The 23,596-nt window shown below is 38.3% G+C and overlaps 1 protein-coding gene across 5 annotated transcripts in view; it reads right to left on the bottom strand.

Annotated features, from left to right (window-relative positions):
• PMS1 (PMS1 homolog 1, mismatch repair system component) overlaps window positions 1–23,596 on the bottom strand; it is a 53,279-nt gene that overhangs the window by 22,529 nt on the left and 7,154 nt on the right. For all 5 annotated transcript variants that reach the window (XM_081956114.1, XM_081956113.1, XM_081956112.1 and 2 more), the window contains exons 4-6: window positions 18,473–18,655; window positions 13,982–14,084; window positions 10,908–11,071 (exon numbers count right to left, since the gene is read on the bottom strand). In XM_081956114.1, the coding sequence (XP_081812240.1) occupies window positions 10,908–11,071; window positions 13,982–14,084; window positions 18,473–18,655 (450 nt within the window). The remainder of the gene's footprint in view (window positions 1–10,907; window positions 11,072–13,981; window positions 14,085–18,472; window positions 18,656–23,596) is intronic.

Here is a 23,596-nt window from a genome sequence, read left to right as displayed (position 1 = left end):
TATTTAAAGAGGGCTGTAACAGCAGAGAGAGAGAAAAGTAACATTGTCACTTTAAGGCTGGAGGCTTGGAAACATCGTTTTTTCTTTCTTCTCTTTGATTATTGGAGTTACACTTCGAAGCCTTTCAGTTTGTTTATTGAGAGTGATAGTGGAAAGAGCATGTGGAAAGAGCATGGATTGTTTACACAGGTGCTCTTTTGGAGTTTCTATTAGTAGCTGGACTGCAGTGAATATAAAGCTTTGACCTGAAAGACTATAATGAATTTGTTTGGAATACAATAAAAGCTTTGAATGCTATAGTGGCAGTGTTTATAAGCTGGAAGGATGGCGCAACATAAAAAAGAAACATTAATATTGCAAATGATTATGTTTAAAATTCATACAACATTAATAATTAGTCTACTAATCATAGTAGAGAAAATTGAGATGAGAATGGATGATGCAGAACAAAGAACAGCAAAAAGAGATGGAAAAATTGAAGACATTTATCAAAGGAAGAAAATTGAGGACAGAGTTCCAAAAATTGAAGGAAAAAAGGAACAAAGATATAAGAAAATTGTTGATACTGACAGCATACTGAGTGTGGTTGGAAATAGTAAGAGTGGACTATGGAAAGGGGAGATAGGTGAACTGGAACTCTACCTCAGACCTCAAAGTACAGAAGAAGAAAAAAGAAAATTTGATGGAAGTAAATCTTGAAACATCGGTGATAACCAAAGGTAAGTTGATGAAAGGAATAGATGGAGGGTTTCGAGTGCTCATAGGATATACAATGAGCAACAAGCTGCAAAAAGAAGTCCGTAAAAGACCTACTAAGAAAACAACCAGAATATTAATTCCACAAATGACACGAGATATAAAACTGCATAACTACTGGAAAGACACAGGTTGATGTAGTGGAAGTTTACAATAAAAAATAAGTCAAACTTAGTTAAATTTATAGTATATATATATATCCATATAAATGAGTAATAATGATAATAATACATATATAGGTACTAGTTTGAGGATATGAAATTTTATACAAACTGCAAATGAGGACTATGAGAGGAGATTTAAAAGTATTTGTTATTAAATAGAATCAGTTTTTATTTAGAATATGTTAGAAAGATGAAATGTTATTGGATGATTTTAGGAGGATTTAATGGAATGAATAGAGTTTTACTTCAAATTTAGGATATTTCATACAAAAGGATGTAGAAGCAATTTATAGTCAAATGAATGTTTAGTAATTATAATATTTTTTATATAATATACTGGACTGATGATATGAGAATTTGTTTCAAATGAGTTGATAATTTGTGATTTTACATACATTTGAAAGTGAAGACTATGGAAGTGATGCACAAAAACTTTACAACCAAACGACATGCTGTACGTGATTGAAGAAGGTTCTATGTGTTATGTATTGTCTGTCTTTGACCAAAAAGGAAAAATATTTTTCTTTTCTTTTTTAAAATCAAGAAATGATATGCAAAGATTTTTGGGTTTGTGGAAATATCACCCCAAGAAAATATAAATTAAGAGCTGGAAGAGACACCTGCAACAATAGAGAGGAGGAAGGGAAATGAGAGGAAAAGAAGAGAAGAGAGAGGTGAGGAGAGGAAGATGGAAGGGAGAAATAGAGAAGGAGAGAGGGCAGGAAGGGGAAGGGGTAGAGAGAAGTAGGGGAGAGGTAAGGGAAGAAGGAAGGGAAAGGAGGAAAGAAGAAAGTAGAGAAGGGAGGGAGGAAGAGAAAGGAGGAGATGAGAGGAGGGAAGGAAGATAGAGAGGAGGAGAGGAAGATGGAAGGGAGAAGGAGAGAGGGTAGGAATGGGAAGAGGAAGAGAGGAGGAGGGGAGAGGTAAGGGAAGAAGGAAGGAAGTAGAGAAGGAAGGGAGAGAGAAAAGGAAAGCAGAAAAAGGTGGTGTCAAAATAGGCGAGGGATGGTAAACAAAACAACCCGAATGGAATATTACAATTCTATAAATGGAATGACAAATGTATTAGAATTAAAATGTTTAAAAAAGAATAATAATTATGTGAATGTATATATAGAGAACAAAAAATAAAAAACTTTATTTTTTTAAAAAAAAGAACTTTAGGAGTAGATACATTATTGCTTCCATCAAGGTCAACAGTACCATTTCTTTTTGTAAAGAGGCACTTTTCATGTACTGTATCCAACTGCTTATCTCCTCCTAGTTACCAGAAGGAGCCAGAGAACATGGATCCACCCCACCCCCATCCCAAAACGTAGAGCTAATATTACAAAAAATCCTACTCATTTCCTTGGATTCCACAAATTGAAAACATTTTCAGATAACCTTGCAATATTTTCCCCCAAACCACTCACTATATTCTATCCAAGTGACATCCACTTTTGAGCTAAATACAAGTGATTTATTCACATGGAATCTCACAAATACGTTACAGCAGAGTGCAGAAGAACCATTCCACTTATTCTTCCTGAAAACATTCTGGGTAACCTTGAACAGAACAGTGCTGAATGAGAATTTGTAGATGCAAAACACACAGTAGAATAACCACTTTGTAGCTCTCATTACCATTGTATGTATGTATGTATGTATGTATGTATGTATGTATGTATGTATGTATGTATGTAAACTATTTGCACATCTCCCATATAAGGTGATTTTGGGCAGTGATAATTATATAACATACAGGTGTTAGTATGTCATGTCCCTCTGACCATATACAATCTTTGTCTTCTAATAGTCTACGCTCTAAGCAATTCTGTCACTTCACTTCTTGGAGTTTCCTGGCAAAGTATTAGGAAATATGTTGGCCTGCATGCTGTCCCTTTCCAGATAGCCAATCTAGCATTTTGTCTGAGGGAAGGAAGATGACAGAACATACCACTCATCACTCTCAAAGCTTCTGCCTCTAGGCATCATCTCTCTCCCTTTGCACCCAGCTACCAGTTAAGACTTCAAAAAGGCAGGTATTGTGTCTTGCGTCCTACAGAAGATGTCTCCAATATGATTTGTACATGATACAAATGCAATTCAAATTCAAATGGCCATTCTTGATCAGAGCCAGCAAGGAAATAACAAAGAGACAGGAATACTGTCTCTTGTCTTTTTCTATGTGAAAAAGAAAAATTGACTGCTATCCCAGTATAATGCTCAGCACCTAATATTTATGTAACCAAACACAGGAGTAGGCAAATACAAAAATAAAAAAAGCCTACAAATTTCTTTCTCGTGGTATTTGACAAAGATGTTTGCTCTTTCCCTCAGGATTTTAAAATAATTGATATGCCATGCAAGATCTGAAGAAACACATTTTCATATTTTACATTGAACCTACTACTATACGTGCAAGCAGCTAATATAATTTTCTGCTGTAAATGCTATGATGCCGTTTGAAAAAATGTGATGGATGAGAAACAAGATGAGTGAAGCAACTGGTAATAGGATACAAAAATGTCACCTTTAGGTCAACACTTCACATTCAACCTGTTGGGGAGTGGTGTTGTTACATTAAATATTTAACAGCTGGGAGACAGTAAGATGAGTTGGTCTCAGTCATTTCCTAGTAGACAGGTGTCCATCTTATCCACATACACTTACTAATCAATAAGATTTTTCTATGCTAGTAAGCAAGCTTCTTCTTTTCTTTTCACATAGATATGTGCTCCCATTTTTTTTATGCAAAACATTCCATTAACTATTTTAGTAGAGCCCAGTGGAAAGCAAGTAAAATCCTGGTATTTCCGACTTGTGTTAACATATCTACATGACATGAGAAATCCAGTTGTTATAGTTAGCCACAAGCTGCCATCTCAAATTACCGTATTTTTTGGAGTATAAGACACACCGGAATATAAGACGCACCCAGGTTTTGAAGAGGCAATTTTTTTAAAAAAGTAGGTAGGTAGATAGAGGGAGAGCGAAAAATACAGTAGATAGGGAGAGAGAGAGAGAGAGAGAGAGAGAGTAGATAGGTAGGTAGGTAGAGGGATAGAGAGAGAGAAATAGAAAGAGATAGAGAGAAATACAGTAGATAGGTAGGGAGAGAGAGAGAGTAGGTGGGTTGGTAAGTAGATGGATAGAGAGAGAAAAATAGAGAGAGAGAGAAATACAGTAGATAGGTAGGGGAGAGAGAGAGAGTAGGTAGGTAGGTAGGTAGGTAGAGGAATAGAGAGAGAAATAGGGAGAGAGAAATAAAGTAGATAGATAGGGGGAGAGAGAGTAGGTAGGTAGGTATATAAGTAGATAGAGGGAGAGGGGGGGAGAGAGAGAGAGAGAGAGAGGGAGGGGGGAGGGGGAGAGAAATACAGTAGGTAGGTAGAGAGAGTGTGTGTATAGTTAGGTAGGTAGGTAGGTAGGTATATAAAGGGATAGAGAGAGAGAGAAATACAGTAGAGAGAGTAGGTAGGTAGGTAGATGTTTCCAGGTGTATTTATCTATGTACTGGAGAAAGAAATCGCTGACAACCTGTAGCACCTAAAAACTCATCAACCACTCTAACTCAACAGCTTTCCCAAAGGGGAAAAAAGGGTTTGCACTCTGCAAACCTCCCCAAAACAGCCCATTTTTCGCAAAAACAGGCCCGTTTTTTTTCAAACAAAAGGCATGAATAGCCTTGGGGGGGGGGGGAGCTTGCAGAGTGCTCCTGGAGGGAGCAAAAAAGAGCAAAAAATGGCCCTTTTTCGTGAAAACAGGCCATTTTTTGTCAAAAAAAGCATGCATAGCCTTATGGAGGCTTATAGAGTGCTGCTGGGGGCTGGGAGGGGAGGCAAAAAACGGCCCATTTGTTGCTCATTTCTGCCCTCCCCAGCCCCCAGGAGCTGTCTGAAAGCCTCCATAAGGCTATGCACAGCCATTTTGGTGAAGAGGTGGGGCTTCAGGAGGAAAAAAAATGCTGTATTTGATGTATAAGACGCACCCAGATATTCAGCCTCTTTTTAGAGGAAAAAAGGTGTGTCTTATACTCCGAAAAATACGGTATATCATTTTAAAAGGAAAAAAAGTATGACAACTCAGTTGTATAAATAACCTTCCATAGGATCCCATTTTGGAATGGACTGAATTAAGCCAACATTAATCCTAATTTGCTTCACACTTACAAAATATAAGCAACAATTCTTGTATCACCCAATCAACCTTGCTATTGTTTCTAGTAATTTTAACTAATTTGAAATATTTAAAGTGGCAAAGGATTTGAAACTATTTCCGCCAAACTCAAATGGAAATTCAGATTCCTAGACGCCCCCTCCTTCACAGAGCAAAAAGCAGCTAAAATTTCCAGGTAGTGAAAATATAGTAGGATTTTTTTTACATTCATTAACAGGCAAGAAATAAACATCTAATACTCCCAATCCTTTCTGCTTCCAATTACAGAAACCTAAAAAAAAATCCATAATAAAAATGTAAGAAATGACCTTCCTGTGATCATTATATTATTCAGTTTGCTTTCAAGGAACATGATGATGAAAGAGGAAAAATATCTCTTTCTAACACAACCACACTGGCAGGAGTATCAACATTATCAGTATTCAAAGAATGTCTTGGCAGAATAAACCTTCACAAAAAGATGACACACAACCTAATCTAGGAAGTCAAAATAGCAATAGTTCAAGGGTTGTCTGTTCAGCAAACCATTATTTAATACAAAACAAAATTCTTTAGAAAAAAAATATAACTATCCCATGTTTCCAGGTTATAATATGATATGATAAAATAATATGAAAATATCAAGAATATTACTAAGAAAGCAAGCCAAGAGGCATTTTGTTAGTTTGTCAATCTATGGCAGGGATGTCAAACTTGTGGTGTCACAGCGGCATCACGTGACATATCGGGACTTCCCCCCCCCCGTCACTAAATTGGGTGTGGCCAGCACCTGAAGCATCTGGCCCCTGGGCCATGAGTTTGACAGTCTTTATCTATGGGGGAAAGGGGGGAGGGTATAAAAGCACACGCGGTGCTTTAAAAAGTTTTCAGAAATGAAATGAACAGGAATAGGGGTGAAGTTATGGAATAATATCAATCTAGTGACTTTTTGAATATCCTTGAGTTCTTAACCGTTCTTAATGTACTAGAGCAGTGATGGCGAACCTTTTTTGGCTCATGTGCCAAAAGCGGGGGAAGCGCAGGGGGGTAGTGCGTGGGTGTGCCACACCCATAATACTTTGTGCACGACCCCCGTGTGCATACATGCACGACCAGCACTCCCCCACATTTTTGGCATGCTTTTTTTGCCCTCCCCAGGCTCGAGGCTTTATAGGAGCCTGGGGAGGGCGAAAACAGCCCCCCCGCCCCCTGGAGCTTCCCTGAAGCCTCTGGAGGACGAAAAACCGGCCCTACGGGCAAACCGGAAGTTTGGGGATGGCCTTCCGGTTTGCTTGTAGGGCCGGTTTTAGCCCCCTGGAGCCTTCAGGGGCCTCCGGGGGGCTGCCCTGAAGGCTCTGGAGGGCAAAAAACAACTCTACAAGCAAACCGGAAGCGACTTTTGGATTGATCGTAGGGCTGGTTTTAGCCCTCCAGAGCATTCAAGAGACCTCAGGAGGCTTCCCTGAAGGCTCCTGAGGGCTAAAACCGGCCCTACGAGCAACCCAGATTCCAGTTTGCTTGTAGGATGGTTTTTTTGCCCTCCAGAGCTTTCAGAGAAGCCTCCTGAGGGCTCCTGAATGCTCTGGAGGGCTAAAACCAGCCCCACGAGCAAACAGGAAGTCAGCTGACAGGGCAAGCCTCATGTGCCCTGACAAATGGCTCCGCATGCCACCTGCGGCACACGTTCCAATCGGTTCGCCATCACGGCACTAGAGCGAAGGAAAAATTCCTACCAATTGTGATTACACCATGGTTATGCATTATTTCAATACATCTTAGAGAAAGAGGCTGGCCATAAGAGATCATATGTGATTTTTGGAATCAACCAATGACAACAACTATATTTCTCCAGTTTCCAATTACAGGGAATAGTAACATTTATGTATATTCTGGTTTTATTATCAATACAATGTTCCTAACATGTTTACAGAAAATACATATTTATTGTTAAGTCTACATATATCTCCAGAAACAATGACAGTGCCATAAACGCATCAGCCAAATTTCTATAGGACGTTACATATCTGATGAGATTCCAAGAGGATAAATATATGTTAATATGTCATAAATTAGTTTACCACATGATGTACCATGTAATGAAAGCATTATATGCAAAAATAAAGTTCAGACCCATTTTTAGAACAGTAGAACAAGATTCAAGGCAATAATAGTGTGCCATGCTCTATTCACTATTTATTTATTTACTTACCGTAGGAGATTTAGATGACTACCCAAGTCCCTAAGGGTGACTGATTATATTAAATAGTCAGCTATATTTTTTTATTGGTAATTTCATTAAAAATTACAAACTAAAAATACAAACTAAAAATAAAAGTCTTTTCTTATTCTTCTTTTGTTTCTTTTAAAAAAATCTTTATACTTACATTTAAAATTTCTTTCACTAAAGGACGAAGGGAACTCATGCATCTGTCAATACAAATATTCCTATTAGCTGAAAAGCAGCTTGTCCAGAGAGGAATTACAAAGAGTCAGTCTACTCGCTGGTTCTTTATTTCACTACAGTTGTCTCCACTTTTTAGCTAGTCAGCTATGTCCAATTCAACATTATACTCCCATCTATTCCATTCCCAAGCTCAACTATTTTTCCATTTTGCTGTTGTCAATTAGTAATCCATGTGTACTGCATATGTATACCGTATTTTTCACACTATAAGACGCACCCGACCATAAGATACACATAGAAGAAAAACAAGGAAAAAAATCTGCCTCTGCCTCCCAGCATCCATCCAGTATTCCTCTGACTAGCATCCTTGCAGCAAACAGCAAACAGCTTGGTCAGCTTCAGCACATTATCGCAGCCCCAGCAAGTGGCTCGTCAGGGCTCCCTCCATTGCACCCACCACCGGTCAACTGAGCAGAGCTGCCGCCAGCGGGAAATGCTGGAACCTTTGCTACCGAGCAACTGATTGGTGGTTGGATCGGCTTCCCGGAATACCCTGATCAGCTGTTCTAGGCGGCGGGGATTGCTGCCGCTGATCGCCACTTCCTAGAACAGCTGATTGGCAGTATTCCAGAAGGCCAATTCAAGCGCCGATCAATTGTTTGGCAGCAAAGACTCGTGCGTTCCCTGGCGGTGGCAAACGGTCGCAACGGCGAATGCTGCCGTCGCACCAACCCCCCTCCCCCCTGCTGCTATATTCGCTCTATAAGATGCACATACATTTCCACTCATTTTTTGGGTGAAAAAAGTGTGTCTTATAGTGCGAAAAATATGGCAATTATATAATGTATAATGTCCAATGAGTTGCCCCAGCATAATTTCATAATTTTCCCTAAATACTTTTGTACTTCTGCAATAGTGACTTATTACCCATTCCTATATTACACCAGTGCCTCAGTTTTGTTCATGATAATTCTGTGGCTACATACATGCCTGTATATCAGAAATTGAGAGATATGTTCATAGCATGTAAAACTTTGGATGGCTTTTGTGACACACGAATGAAAGAGTTTACAATAACATTCAAAAAGTAAACTTAATTCAAAGTTTCAAACATCCAAAGGCTTGATGTAGGAGATGGCGGCCAAATGTGTCATCAGTCATGAGTCCCTTCATGACCACAAGAGATCTAAGTCCAGCCCACCTTGAATTCCTTATCTACTGCCAAATTGCTTTGATCATTAGTTTAGATTCGTGTAGACAGCTTAATCTTGCAATAAATCTTTATATCCATCTGAACTGCCTGGATCTCCTGATTTCCCTCGGCGCTTGACACTTATAATACAATTTCAGATTCAGAAACATAACTGTAATATTTTGTCTAACATTATTCCCTTTCATTTCCAATTCCAATATTTCACTTTCTACATAAAGAAGATGGATTCAGGATTAGAATGTATACATACTAACAGATTTCCATGAGTCCTATATTGCAACTACAGACTTTATACCAACATAAACTTCTAATATACCAATTTCAAAAAACATTTAAAGGTTGTCCATGATCTCTAACATTCATACTACTCTAATTATTCATTTAGATGCCTAATTTCAGCCTTTTATAATATCCTATATCTTATCTAATAAGATCTATATCTTCTAATCTTCTATGCTATAAATGTATAGGTAAAGGTTAAGGTTCCCCTCGCACATATCTGCTAGTCATTCCCGAGTCTAGGGGACGGTGCTCATCTCCGTTTCAAAGCCGAAGAGCCAGCACTGTCCGAAGACGTCTCCATGATCATGTGGCTAGCATGACTAAACGCAGAAGGTGGTCCCTATTTTTCTACTTGCATTTTTACATGCTTTCAAACTGCTAGGTTGGCAGAAACTGGGATAAGTAATGGGAGCTCACTCCATTACGTGGCGCTAGGGATTTGAACTGCCGAACTGTCAACTTTTCAGATCGACAAGCTCAGCATCTTAGCCACTGTGTCCCATAAATGTATAGATGCACTCATGTATAAGTGTCACTTAATAAAGAAAAAAATGAAAAGCTAAGACAATTTCCTTCAAACTTTGGAAGAAAAAAAGCATATACAAGAATATATAAACCTGAGTAGTAGAACAAAAGAAAAATAAAATGTAAAGAGCAGTCTAAATGTGCTCTTACATATTCAAAACCTGTATATTTTATTCAGATCAGTTTATTTTATCTGTACAAAATGATGGTAGTAAAAATCATGGAATGCAAAAGTTAACCATAATAATTAAATGAATTTGTTAATTAAAAGTCTATTCTAGGTATTTATTTTTTTGTTCCAATTAGTGCCATAGCTAATGAGCGACCTCTTGTGTTAAAGTTTTAAAACTATGCTTTCAATAACCATATTAACAACGAAAAAAAAGGCAACAGGCTGAAATAAACAACTTTGCAACTTGTTAAAATAGTTTTGATCTTTTGCTCAGATCTGATTATTCATCACTTGTGAAAATATATCCAATTTCATTACACTACAATTCTCAATGGTTTGTTCAAATGCTGGTATTCCAAAATTATCTTCTCACTATTCTTGGGTTGCTCCTACAACATTGGCAAGAAACATTTTATTTCCTCCTTAACTGAAACCATTTTTTTTTTAAAAAAAGAATGCATTGGTGAAAATAGAAAAAATGCCTACAAATATAAGATTATGTTGTCTGGACCCATTTCAAGAAATTCAGGGGGAGGTGGGGGAAAAGAAAAAGAAGATGACCAAGCATTGCATGATAGCATATGTTACATACTTCCTAAAATTGTGGCCAAAATGTGCAATCTATGTTTTAGCTTTGATATTCAAGAACTATAAGTTTCTACCCAGTTGACTCTGAAAGCTATGAATACCTCTTATATTTTGACCCTAACTTGAGTCAAAGGTAAAAGTTATACCCCCCACAATGTAAAGAAATATTTGTCCTTTTTTTCCTTTAACTGTGTTCAGAGGCGTAATTTTTTTCTGCAGTATCATCTCAATGCCATGGAACTACACGAAACCAATTAGGGCCATGAACAAATCAGCTGAAGGTTAATAAACAATTTGACAGGGGACAGGGAGGTAACTTTCCATTGCAGCAAATATTTCTAAACAATTATGAATTGGATTTATTTAGTCCTAAGATTGCTTTAGCTCTTAGTAAACATACATCAACAATGTTCTTTCCAGGATCATATTTCTTTTTCATTAAAGAATATTATCTAAAATGTTCAAAAACTAAACATACATATAAACATATAAAAAATAAGTATTTTTTACAAGAGTAGGAACATGAATGTTTTAAATTTCATCTGCCCAATAGATGTCACTCTTGTCTTTAATTTAACCATGCAGAGATTGCGGCAGGGTTCTTTATTGAAAAGCAAAAGCAGATTTTGATTATGAGAAGCAGCAATTTAATAAATTTATTACCTTATTATGTGTAAACATTATCCTCAGTTCTGGTTTTATAATGCCATAGGCCATCAACAGCTTCTGAGTTTTTTTAATTTCTTCCTTACATTTCCTATCTGTAGAATAAAACTGTTTTCTTACAGGCAGATTCTTGAACAGCTTTTGAACTGTTACAGTTGTCCCTACCAAGAGGAGCAAAGGAGAAGAAAAGCAAAGAAAATTAACTTACAGAGACGCTCTTTCAATTATATTAATGTATCCTTCAAACTACATGATAAGTGCCTTTAATGACAGCATCTACAGATTTTGACCTTGGCTGCATCAATCGGTTCTGACAATAATTTAACCTTTTAGCTCTTTAAATTGAGAAATATCAAAGTAGTTGCAGTCAAGGTATACCAAAAACAGCTATGGTACTGCAGTGATTAGAATGCAGTATTGTACAGGCTAACTCTGCTCACTGTCAAGAGTTTGATCCTGATCGGCTCAAACCTTCCAAGGTCAGTAAAATGAGGACCCAGATTGGTGAGGGCAATCTGCTGACTCTGTAAAGCACTATGAAGCAACATACAAATCTAGGTTCTATTGCTAAAAGCTGTATTATATCAGCAAAGTTAAAAAACACAAGCAATAACAATGCAAATAAGCAGAGATTCTCAAATTTTGCAATCTACAAGTTATTAAAATTTCAAAGAAGACTGACCCTTTTCATCACTTTGATGCCATAAATTCTGAGATTTTCCCCTAACTAAAGTTAAACCCCTCAAGAAATGCAGTGGTTCTAGAATGTAAATGATGCTATAGAGCAGTGGTGGGCAACCTTTTTTTTCAACTGAGCCAAATCTCGCCAAAACCACGATTGAAATTTATTTTGAGAGCCACATTTTTAAAACCGAAAATACATAGGATGGTACACTGTTTTTAGTTTCAATAAACTCTGGCATTTGAAGCACGCAAGTCTTAAAGCTGTCAAGTTACAAGATCCTTGCATCCCTAACCCTTTAGGAAAAAAAACCCAAGGGGTCTTCAAACCTGACAGCTTTAAGACTTGTGGACTTCAACTCCCAGAATTCCTCCTCCAGTCATGTTGGCTCAGAAACTCTGGCATTGAAGCATGCAAGTCTTAAAGCTGTCAAGTTGCAAGACCCTTGCACCCCTAACCCTTTAGAAAAAAAACCCAGGGGTCTTCAAACCTGACAGCTTTAAGACTTGTGGACTTCAACTCCCAGAATTCCTCCTCCAGTCATGTTGGCTCAGGAACTCTGGCATTGAAGCATGCAAGTCTTAAAGCTGTCAAGTTGCAAGACCCTTGCACCCCTAACCCTTTAGGAAAAAAAAAAACCCAGGGTCTTCAAACCTGACAGCTTGAAGACTTGTGGACTTCAACTCCCAGAATTCTGAGAATTGAAGTCCACCAAGGGCATCAATCATATTAGCTCAGGGATCTGCAAAATTGGCTCTTAAGACTGGTGGACTTCAACTCCCAGAATTCTGAGAGTTGAAGTCCACCAAGGGCATCAATCATATTAGCCCAGGCAGGGATCTGCAAAATTGGCTCTTAAGACTGGTGGACTTCAACTCCCAGAATTCTGAGAATTGAAGTCCACCAGTCTTAAAACAGCCAACTTTGCAGACCTCTGTGTTAGCCCAAAGCCTGGCGCTGGGCGGGCCTTGCTCCCCCATTGGTGGAGCCCCAAGAAGCGAGGAGGGAGAAAAAGAGACGGAGGCAAGGAGCTTCTGCTTCCCCTGCAAAAATCTTATCAGGGAGCCGGCGGGCAGTAGCAAATTAGCTGATCACGCGGCGTGATCGGCTAATTTGCTACTGCCCGCCCGGCTCCCCGGTTAGATTTTTGCTGGGAGGAGGCGGGGGGGAAGCTCCTTAGCCTCTGTTTCTTTTTCTGCCTCCTCGCTTCTCGTCCCCGCCCGACTTCAGGATCCTCCCTAATCATTGTGGGTCGAAAAGAAAAAAGGGAAAGGGGCGCTTGTTTTGAAGTGCCCGAGAAGAGGGAGGGGAGCGGGCGCCCGGCACACAGAAGAGCCACATTAAAGTGTGTAAAGAGCCGCATGTGGCTCGCGAGCCGCGGCTTGCCGACCACTGCTATAGAGCACTGAACGCCAAGACAACTAGACACAAAAACAGTTTTTTCCCGAACATCATCACTCTGCTAAACAAATAATTCCCTCACCACTGTCAAACTATTCACTAAGGCTGCATTACTATTACTATTAGTCTTCTCATCGTTCCTATCACTCCATCTCCTCCCATTTATGACTGCAGGACAGTAACTTTGTGGCTTGCATCCTTACGATTTATATTTATATTGTTTTCTGATTGCTTATTTGTACCTTATGACTATCATTAAGTGTTGTACCTTAGGTACCTTCATTCTTGATGAATGTATTTTGTCTTTTTACATATGCACCAAAGACAAATTCCTTGTTTGTCCAATTACACTTGGCCAATAAAGAATTCTATTCTGTTCTGTTCTGTTCTATTCTATTCTGAGCTGTGTGGCATTTCTTGGTAATAAAAAGTTAGAAAATTTGGTTCTACTTGTTTTATTCAGAAAACTGAAAAACATAAGAAGAAATAGTCAGATATCGTTTTTAAGTATGGATCATGAAAGCATGAATACTGAACTATCAGCCTTGAGATCTCTTCCAACTCTACAATTTTGATTCCTACTTAAAATAATCATTTTTGTTATCTGAGACTAAGTCACTGAAACAATCAGAACTTGCTTTCCTCTTTTACACAACTTCAAGGGCACACCTGGTCCTTTGCTGTAGTTTTCCTTCTGCTGAAATTTTCATTGCAGAATCCCTCATGTCTAGAATTTTATATTTTATGAAGAGTTATACATATTGAATGTATATGAGTACACTTCATGAGTAAAATCTCAATTCGGTGTGTGTTTTAATTTTTCATGTCTGACTCATCTAGTTATTTTGAAAAATCACAATTTTGTTTATCTGTTCAAATTATAAAATGTTATCCAACTGTTGTTGTTATCTTATCTGAAGCAGAAAAATCACAAGTACTCATGTCCCTGAACTAATGCTCTAAAGATAAGAGGGACTAAAAGCCATACCTGTTCCAAGATGAGATGGCTTCTGAGAAATTATATGACCACTTCTATCAAAATTGTACTGGGTGCTAAAATCATCAGCAGCTGTCTTTGTTGTAATAGAAACCTAACAATAAAGAATCTAATGTCAAGTAAACAATTAGGAAAAGATATATGTACATTCTATTACCTATGTAATTCACACAAACCATGAGGAAGATAATTATTATTTATTAAACTTGTACGCTCCCCAAGTCTCATCAACTCTTTGCAGCTTACAATATCATGATAATCAACAATGATCGTTCCTAAAAATGTAAAAATCATTCAGAAAATTCTTAACAGATACATCTTCTGCACATGTAAATAACCTGGAAAGGACTTTGACACAGCGTCTCTTGATCTTTAGGAGAAAATAATACTTTGATGTTTCAAGTCAAATAATCCTCAAATCCTACACAAGATCTAATTGTTTTATGAGTCTTCTAGGAGCAGAAGCAATATGCTTCTAAATATCAACTTATAGAGAGCCAACAATCATTATTTATCTTATAAGAAATACAGTTTTCTGCCTCTGAATAAAGATCTTTTAATATTCCTCTTCTGTTTGGAACTGTACTGTGCTAAATTTATATACAAAGGTATTGCGAGATGGTTATGCAGATTGTAAATATAAAAAGCATTTTTATGTTTGCCTTGTCATACTTAGATGTACAATTCCATTTTTGTGCACTGCATTGTGTTTTGTTCATCTCAAATTTGAGAATGCCTTTGAAAATGAAGGGAATTGCAACACTGAAAACTATTCTAAAATCTGACATACAAAAGAGCATTCACAGCCTGTCCAAATACACCTAAAATACACCTTTAAAAAGTGTGTATTTTCGAAAAAATTATGTATCTTGGCTTGAGTAAATGGCTTAGCCAAAGCCTCTGTATTTATTTAAAAAGCCAACTTTCTATGTTGTATTTAGCTTGCTAAGCATTTGTTGTTTACTAGACGCTGCTGATGCCAATCCATCCTATTGTGTGTGGAATTTTAAGAGTGGAGGGAGTAATAATTTTTTTTTATGTTGATCTCATTTGGTTTGTTAAAACATTGGCACAAATGCACTTTGCCTATGATCATGTGCCCTATTGATGCAGTTCATGATGCAGTTGCTATTACCCATATTATTATTTTGGCCTCTTTGTGTGTTGATTTGTTTGGCTTGTTTGTTGACTTTTATCTCTTTTTGTCCCACTGCCCCTTCAAATACTGTCCTTTTTTTTAAGTAAACAAAGATTGTTCCTTTCTATTCTTTGCTGAATTTAAAAAAATATGAAAATATAGGTAGGGCATAATTGGTCTGAACAGAGCTGCTCTTTTCTTATTTCATTAAGGTTCAGCAAGACTCATGCAGCAGCTATGTGCAAACTGCTTTTGTTTTGGCAAGCATTTATCAAAGTGTCCCCCCCCCCAAAAAAAAACATGTTGAGTTGTAGAAAAATGGATAAGAAAAAAGGAAGGAAGGAAGGAAAGTCCAGTATATTGTGTGTATTGGGATTTTGTTCCTCCTTCAATTTCAGATAGCCTACCCTGAAAATAACTGAAAAAATATGGGAGATAAGCTGTGTGTTTTTTATTTTTAAAAATGACAAGATTTATTTCATATTTTCTCAATTAGCATCTGATCACTGCAGTCAGAATTCAGCAATGCCTTCTTCTCATGTTTTCTGCTTAACCATTGGGCAAACCCTGTATCCTCTTCATAAATTCACCCCCCCCCCCCAAAAAAAAGGTTAGGAGAATGGCATCAATAACTGGAGTTAAAACAGCTGAGATGGAAATGTGTGCGCTCAAGGTTCCTCCCTTTCATACATGTGTCGACTTTGAGGGGAGGGCTGTGACTATTATCTTGTCATTTTTTAAAAAACAATTTTTATTTGTGTTTAAACAAGGACAAACAAAGACACACACACAAAAAACCATCTTCCATTACAAATTGTAGAAAATGTGTCAGTTGGTTACAGTATTTCCATGCATCTCTTCCATAGTCACCACCTGCTTTTCATATCAAATCGCATATTTTAAATTCACCTATATTCATATCACAATTATAGCTCAACCTTAATTTGACTATAATTGTTTTTACGTCCTTTTATATATAATATTCAAAATCTAAAATAGGATTATATGATAACATTTCCATTAAATCATCCTAAAATCATCCAATCACAATACATCTTTATAACATATTCTAGATAAAGCTTTTAAACCTCCTGTCATAATCTCCATATATTGTTTATATAAAATTTCATATTATCAAATTAATATATCTATATGTATTGTTATCATTAATCATTATTTAACTATAGCTATTGTCGCTTCATTTTATACATACTACTAGTAAACTAAATTTAGCTTAATTTTTATTATACATTTTCATTGCATCAACCTGTATCCCTCCAGCAATAGTACGGTCTTATATCTCTTGCCATTTGTAGCATTAATGTTCTAGTTACTTTCTTAATAAATCTTGTATAAACCTCCTTTGGCAACATGCTGTTCCTTTCGTATCTCACAAAAGCTTGAAACCCAACACCTGCTCTTTCCATCAGCTTATCTTTGGTTATCACTAGTGCTTCTGTCAAGATTTCTCTCCTTATCTCTGTCAATTTCTCTCTCTTTTTCTGTGCTTTGAAGTTTGGGGTAGAGTTCCAATCCATACATCTCCCCTTTCCATATTCCGCTCTTGCCATTACCAACCACACTCACTTTGTTGTCAGTATCCACAGTTTTCTTATCTCTTTGCTCATTTTTTTCTTCCACCTTTTGAACTCTGTCCTCCACTTTCTTCATTTGGTATACATCCTCAGTTTCTCCATCAGATTTTTCTGTTTTGTATTTCATATTCTCCAAACTCTTTTCTGTCACAACTAATAGATTTTGAATTTCAAACTAATAATTTGCAATGTTACAGTTTCTTTTTCCTGCCGGGCCATTCTTTCAATTTTGCAGATACTGCCACTATAGAGTTCAAGGCTATTTTAATAAACTTTAAACAGGTTCATTTATTATCTTTCAAGTCAAAATGTTGTCTTCTCTCCAATAGCTAGTGATAGAACTTCCAAAAGGCACCTGTATAAACAACTTGTGCACTTCCTACTATCACTGTCAGTAAACAAGCTGAAAGAATTTTGAATCTCAAGTGATCAAAGAGAAAGAAGAAAAAACAATGTATCCAGCCTCCAGCCTCTAAGTGGCAGTGTAACTGCTTTTCCTCCTGCTGTTACAACCCTCTTTATAATCCTTCTTATTTTCTTCTTTATATTCCAAGCTTAAGAAAGAAAGAAAAACCCTTAAAGGAGATCAAAAACAATCCAATCAAATCAAGCATTATATAAAAAAGGAGAATTTTAATCCATAGGTATAAGCAAAAGTGAAAAAAAGAAGAAAAAATTAATCCATTCAGTTTAAAAAATAGGGAGCCCCTGCAAAAGTTCTATCCTTTAAAAAAAGAAGAAATTAGAAACTGGATAACACACTAAGTTCAATGCAGATCAATCTCGCCGCCTACAGTCTTTTGTCTTCAATCTTAACTTAATTTTTTTTCTTGGATAGTCTCTTCCTCTAATAATAAAATTTCCTCACCAATTTGACATACTTTCTCTTTCTGCTTTCTTCCCATTCCGGAGCTGTCCCAACTTCACCAGCTTCATTAGCTGCGTTTCTGTCGCCAGAAAAAAAGGTTATTCCTGGATCTTTCAGGGATTTTGCGGTATCCCTGAGATCAGCAGGGGATACCCTTCTCAATCGCCGTCTCTGCGGGACGGTTTAGGTCCAAATGGACCGTCCAGCGACAGGAATTCGATCTCAGAAGACCAAGATCGCACGTCGTGCCATCGTAACGTCAGCTCTCTTCTCCCTATCTTGTCATTTTTGAACACCCTCTACAGACACCGTACTTATAATATACAATAGCAGAGTTGGAAGGGACCTTGGAGGTCTTCTAGGCAGGAAACCCTATACCGTTTCAGACAAATGGCTATCCAACATCTTCTTAAAGACTTCCAGCATTGGGGCATTCACAACTTCTGGAGGCAAGCTGTTCCACTGATTAATTGTTCTGTCAGGAAGTTTTTCCTCAGTTCTAAGTTGCTTCTCTCCTTGCTTAGTTTCCACCCATTGCTTCTTGTTCTACCCTCAGGTGCCTTGGAAAATAGTTTGACTCCCTCTTCTTTGTGGCAACCCCTGAGATATTGGAACACTGCTAACATGTCTCCCCTAGTCCTTCTTTTCATTAAACTAGACATACCCAGTTCCTGAAACCGTTCTTCATATGTTTTAGTCTCCAGTCCCACTTAGAAAGAAGTGGGATTGTACATGCAAACCCCAGCAGATATGTTCTCCCAATAGACTATCTGTATTTTGGATACCTTAAAATCAAATGGGTTAATGTTTCACTTTTTCAGAACTGTAGCATTTGGGTTACAAAACAGACACAAAAGCCGGTAACTATATTAGCCTTTTACCTGTGATATGCTACACATGGAGCCCAGAGCTTCACCACGAAAACCATACGTGCTCAAACTTTCAAGGTCCTCAGAAGAACTTATTTTTGATGTGTAGTGCTTCATTGCCATCACAGGAACATCAATTGCCTTAATCCCATCACCATTATCTCGTACCTCAATCTTTTCAAAACCATAGTTCTCCTACATAAAGAAAACATTTATTAGTTTCAAGCTACAGAGAACATTTTATGGAGTTATTTGATTCCAAGAACACCTTTACAGAAAGTGCAATTACAATTAATAAGGGTCAATTCGGTTTTCTGAATCTGAAACTCTATCAATATTTATTATCAAGTAATTTATGTCAATTTCCCAACATAGGCAACTTTGGAATATCAGAGTGTCAATGGTTTGAACCCGCACCATCTTAGATAGAAAAACCCTGCATGTAAAATATGTGGGATCATGCTCTAATCTTTTTAAAATAGTGGACAGAATTCTTGAGGAATGGCGCATTCAATAACTTGTTTGAAGTTATTGAAGGAAACGATGCAGAATTACTGAATTAGCATAGTACAACTGCTTAATTCTAGAATAATGCTGCATTTAGATCCAAAGTGGGTGAAGGTAAGCATGGACACCCACATTGTGTTTGTCAAGAGTCATTATGAAGATGGTAATAGCAGATCTTATCTTGCTGCACTATTGCCACTTCCTTCACTCAAAAAACTACTTTGAGGGCTGATGTGGTTATTATGTAAATTCAGGAAAAGGTGTGCCTCCTTTAAGGAGTTGTTAAATGTACAATGAAGATGCCCATGGGTGATCAAAAGCACCTGTCTACTTCAGACACAAATATTGCACACATGTAGTTTATTCAAATATCTGACCATGGAACTCTTTAATTTGTATACATTATTCTCACACCTAAACCACACTATGTTTATTGAAGTTAATTTGAATCTCAAATGCAATTTCTGCTTGACAAACAGACTACAATGCCTAAATCAATTAAATGTTTGTCCTGCACCCCTCATCCACGACTGCAAACAGAAATAGAAACTATCAGCTCACAGTATATCCTTAAAGAGTGTTAAGGTTATAAAACTTTCAAAAATCCTCTTTACTCTGAATTACCGACTACTAAATATCTATACAAATTTAACCTGATTGTACATATTGTTCAAAATGAAAAACAAACAAGTAACATAGTAAACCTGTTTGTCATTAGAAGTCCAAAATCCATCTTTTCTTACTTTTATTTGTATTCTACATCAGTGTTTATACCGCAAATCAATCTCGTGTAAATACCTAATTTTATTTACCACATACACGCAAGTAAGATGAGAAGATGGATATTTTTAAATTAATTAATAAATACATAAGCATTTCCTTTGTTTCTCTTTTTGGAAGGATCTACTCCCTTGATCTATATTTAGACTCTAAATTCTCATGAAGTTCATGGAAATAGCTGCCTTATAAATAACTAGATAAAAAGACAACTGACAGCACTCATAATATATCTTTCAGAAAGATGGAGTCTCAGACTTCATTCCAGTATAGCTCGAGGTCCTGAATTAGAATTGAGCAAATTTAGGTTCAACTCCAGACTGTCTTCTGAAAAATCATTGGACCTTTCATGACTTCTCTCAAGACAACCTACTTCACAAAGTTGTTATCGTGAGAAGAAACCTGGAGGGGCAAATTCTACTCAATGCTGTACTATCCTTCTAGAGGTAAAGTGAACTGTAAATGACTTCTTTTCAAATTACAATTATCATCGTTCTATCATTGTATGCAACATTTTTAAAGAAAAGGACTACTGCCACTTAGTTCTGTTAAGTCAGGTTGGGGGAAATGAATATTGTAAAATATTTCTAAAATTTCATACCTCCCTCTGAAATCAATCTCTTTTTTTCTTTTGCAATTACAAAAGTCTTCAATTAAGAGTACAATAGAACCTCTGGTCACAAACCCTTCTGACCACAACCAAACTGGGTTCCAACCAAAAAATTCACAATTTTTTTCCTGTGGTCGATCTCCCCTTCTGCACCATTTTTTTTTGTAAGCGCCAAATTTCCAAAATTAGGTTTGGGTCACGACCAAATCGGGTTGCGACCAAAGTTATGGAACGAATTATGGTCGTGACCAGACATTCTACTATATTTAAGTGAAGCAAGTCCTAAAAAATTAATGTGTTTCTATATGTCATGTAGAAACATATTGAACAAATATTTTCAGTTAAAGCTACTCTCTGTCATTTTGATTAAATAGCTATTCCTAGATATTAAAAACAACCTTCTAAGTCAAAAGTATAAACAATGAATGTAGTTAATTTTTCTACATGAAAAGTAATATTTAACTATATGATTATTACCAGTAGAAGATAATATTTGCAGCTAAGGGTTGAATTGTGTGGTCCTTGGTACTCTCTGAGTTTGGTTGTTTTCTTACAGACATTTCATTACCAAACTAGGTCATGTTTTCTTGTAGATGTTTCATTACAAAATTAGGTAACATCAGATGTTACCATCAGATGTATATGTTGTTTATCTCTGAGGCTGATGTTTACTTTTTGGTTTACTTAGGATGTTGTGGAGTGCTTTAGTTGGTTTGTATACTATGGTTATGCCATGTGGTTGTAATAGTCTGTTGAGATGTTTTTGATACATGGCAGTGTTATCTTTATAACAGTTTATGTTGGTTGGGTTGTAGTGGTTGAGACATGACCAGCTGCCCTCTATCTGCCATAGAACACAATATTCTACAGAAAAGCCTCATTTACAACACAGATGATGCTAATACATTAGAATTCTATAGAGACTTAGAAGGAACATTTAAATCACAGGATGTTCCATAGAGATCTAAGACAGCATAAGACTGTCATACATCAGAAGAAGATGACAATAGAATCAACTCAAATCCAACATAGAAACTGGACAATCAGATCAAGAAAACTCTCAGTGACTTATCCAAAATGAGGAAATCACAAAAGGAGAACAATGGTTGATCAAAAGCAGTGGACCTGTCCTTCTGTGCCTCTATGGATACCTCAAAACACAGAAGCCACAAGTACTTCTCTGCCCTATTGTATTGTTACCAGAACTCCCAACCTACAATACTACTAAATTTACAAAATAGTTTGAACTTTTCACAGAGGGAGGCAAATACTCCATCAACTCCCACTAGAGTGTCTCCAAAGAATCAATAACCTGATAGATGAAGATGAAACCATGATCTCATTCAATGTCACAGTACTCTTTCTATTCAGAGATTTGGAATTAACAAAAGAATCCAAGAAGCACGTTACACAGCGCACCCGACCTAAATAAATTCACCAAGATTGAAATCCCAAAACCATGAACTTCATCAACTCTACTTGACTACATACGTTCAGTTAAATGAACAAATATGCCAACAAATCACCCACGGGGGTCACTGCTTTCATGATTCACAGCAGGGATTGTAAGAGACTCCTACAATCCATATATCATCATCACCATCATTGATTCTTTTTGTGTGAAGCCCACAGGGCAGTAAGCTTCTTCCAATGAAGAAGAAAAACCTAGTGCAGCGATGGCTAACCTTTTTTGCCTCGTGTGCCATGGGGGGGGAGCACAGGGGGGTTGTGCGTGGGCATGCTGCACCCATAAAGCAATGCACGACCCTCCCAGTGCGCATGCGAGGTGCTCCCCATTTTTTGCATCCTTTTTTCGCCCTCTCCAGGCTCCAGAGGCTTTATAGGAACCTGGGGAGGGTGAAAACAGCCTCCCCTGTCCCCCCCGGAGGCCCTCGGGAGGCTTAAGTGACCTTCAGAGGCTTCCCTGAAGCCTCCAGAGGGCTTAACAGACCCTACGAGCAAACCGGAAGTCCGTTCCCGAACTTCCGGTTTGCCCATAGGGCTGTTTTTTTGCGCTCCGGAGGCTTCAGGGAAGCTCCTGAAGCCCCCGGAGGGCCTCCGGGGGGTTCTTTTCGCCCTCCCCAGGCTCCTATAAAACCTCTTGAGCCTGGGGAGGCAGAAAAAGGGTTTCCCACCCTGTAAAACTCTGACCGCTACTGAAATAGCAAGTAGAAACCAAATCTGTATAGCACTTTTCTACATATAACCCAAAGTATGGATCTGATATGTAAATGACACCTTTGTCATAATTAAAAAAAAGAATAAATCAGAATGGAAACATGAAACTATCAATATCTCAGAAATTACCAACAGACTATTACAACCATATGACATCATTGTCGCATACAAACCAACTAAAGCCCTCCAAAACATCCCTGATAAACCAAATGACCTCAAAACAAAAACCAGGAACCATCTACAATAAACAGTGCAAGAACTATAATAGCTATTATGTAGGACAAACAAGCAGAAGATCACCAGAGCACATCCCTGAACACCAACTATAAGTCAGAAGACATGATGAAAACTAATTTCACAATATGTGGATAGCAGTGACGTGCGGTGAGGGTTATGGCTGGGGAGGCTGGTGACGTCATCAGGAAGGCGGGGAATGGGACCACGTGTGCAGCACACGTGGTCTCATTCTCCGCCTTCCTGAGTGAACATTAAGGGGACCGCGGCGTAGCATTGCTTCCTCCACCGGCACCAGTCCCTTCCGCCCCCCACTCCTTCAAGGTCTCCCACCAACCCAAAGCCCGATCCCCAGCTCCCTCGGGCAAGGTTTGAGCGGGGTGAATGGGAAAGCAACGAAAGGGGCTGCGCTTTCACCCCGCTCAAGCCTTGCCGCCTGCAGCCACCGCCCGCCCTCGCTGCCCCTTTCGTTGCTTGCCCGCCCGCCTCTAAGGCACGCCAAAGCCTCCTTCGTCCCCTCCCAGCGCGCGCCCTTTTTATTTCCCACGACACCCCCCCCATTTCGGGAAAGCTTTCCCCATTGCCTGGGGGGGTGAGGGGGGTGGCTCCTCTCCCCCCACTCCCTCCGTCCCTGCCTCTCTCCTCAGCCCCAAAGCTCCGTCCGCGCGACTCACTTCCAAGGTGGTGGCTGCTCCATCCCGCTCCGGCTCTGGAAGCGACCGAAGATCAGGCTGCGTCGCTCGCTCGCTCGCCGGACTGCTTCGGCGCCATTCTGGCTACCTCCGTCCATCCACGCCCGGGAGCTGTGGAGGCAGAAATGTTGTCGGCGC

This window comes from Natrix helvetica, assembly GCF_964273705.1.
Source record: "Natrix helvetica genome assembly, chromosome: 1".
NCBI lineage: Eukaryota > Metazoa > Chordata > Lepidosauria > Squamata > Natricidae > Natrix > Natrix helvetica.
The sequence above is the reverse complement of the archived record's forward strand: the minus strand, read 5'-3'. Positions and strand labels throughout refer to the sequence as shown.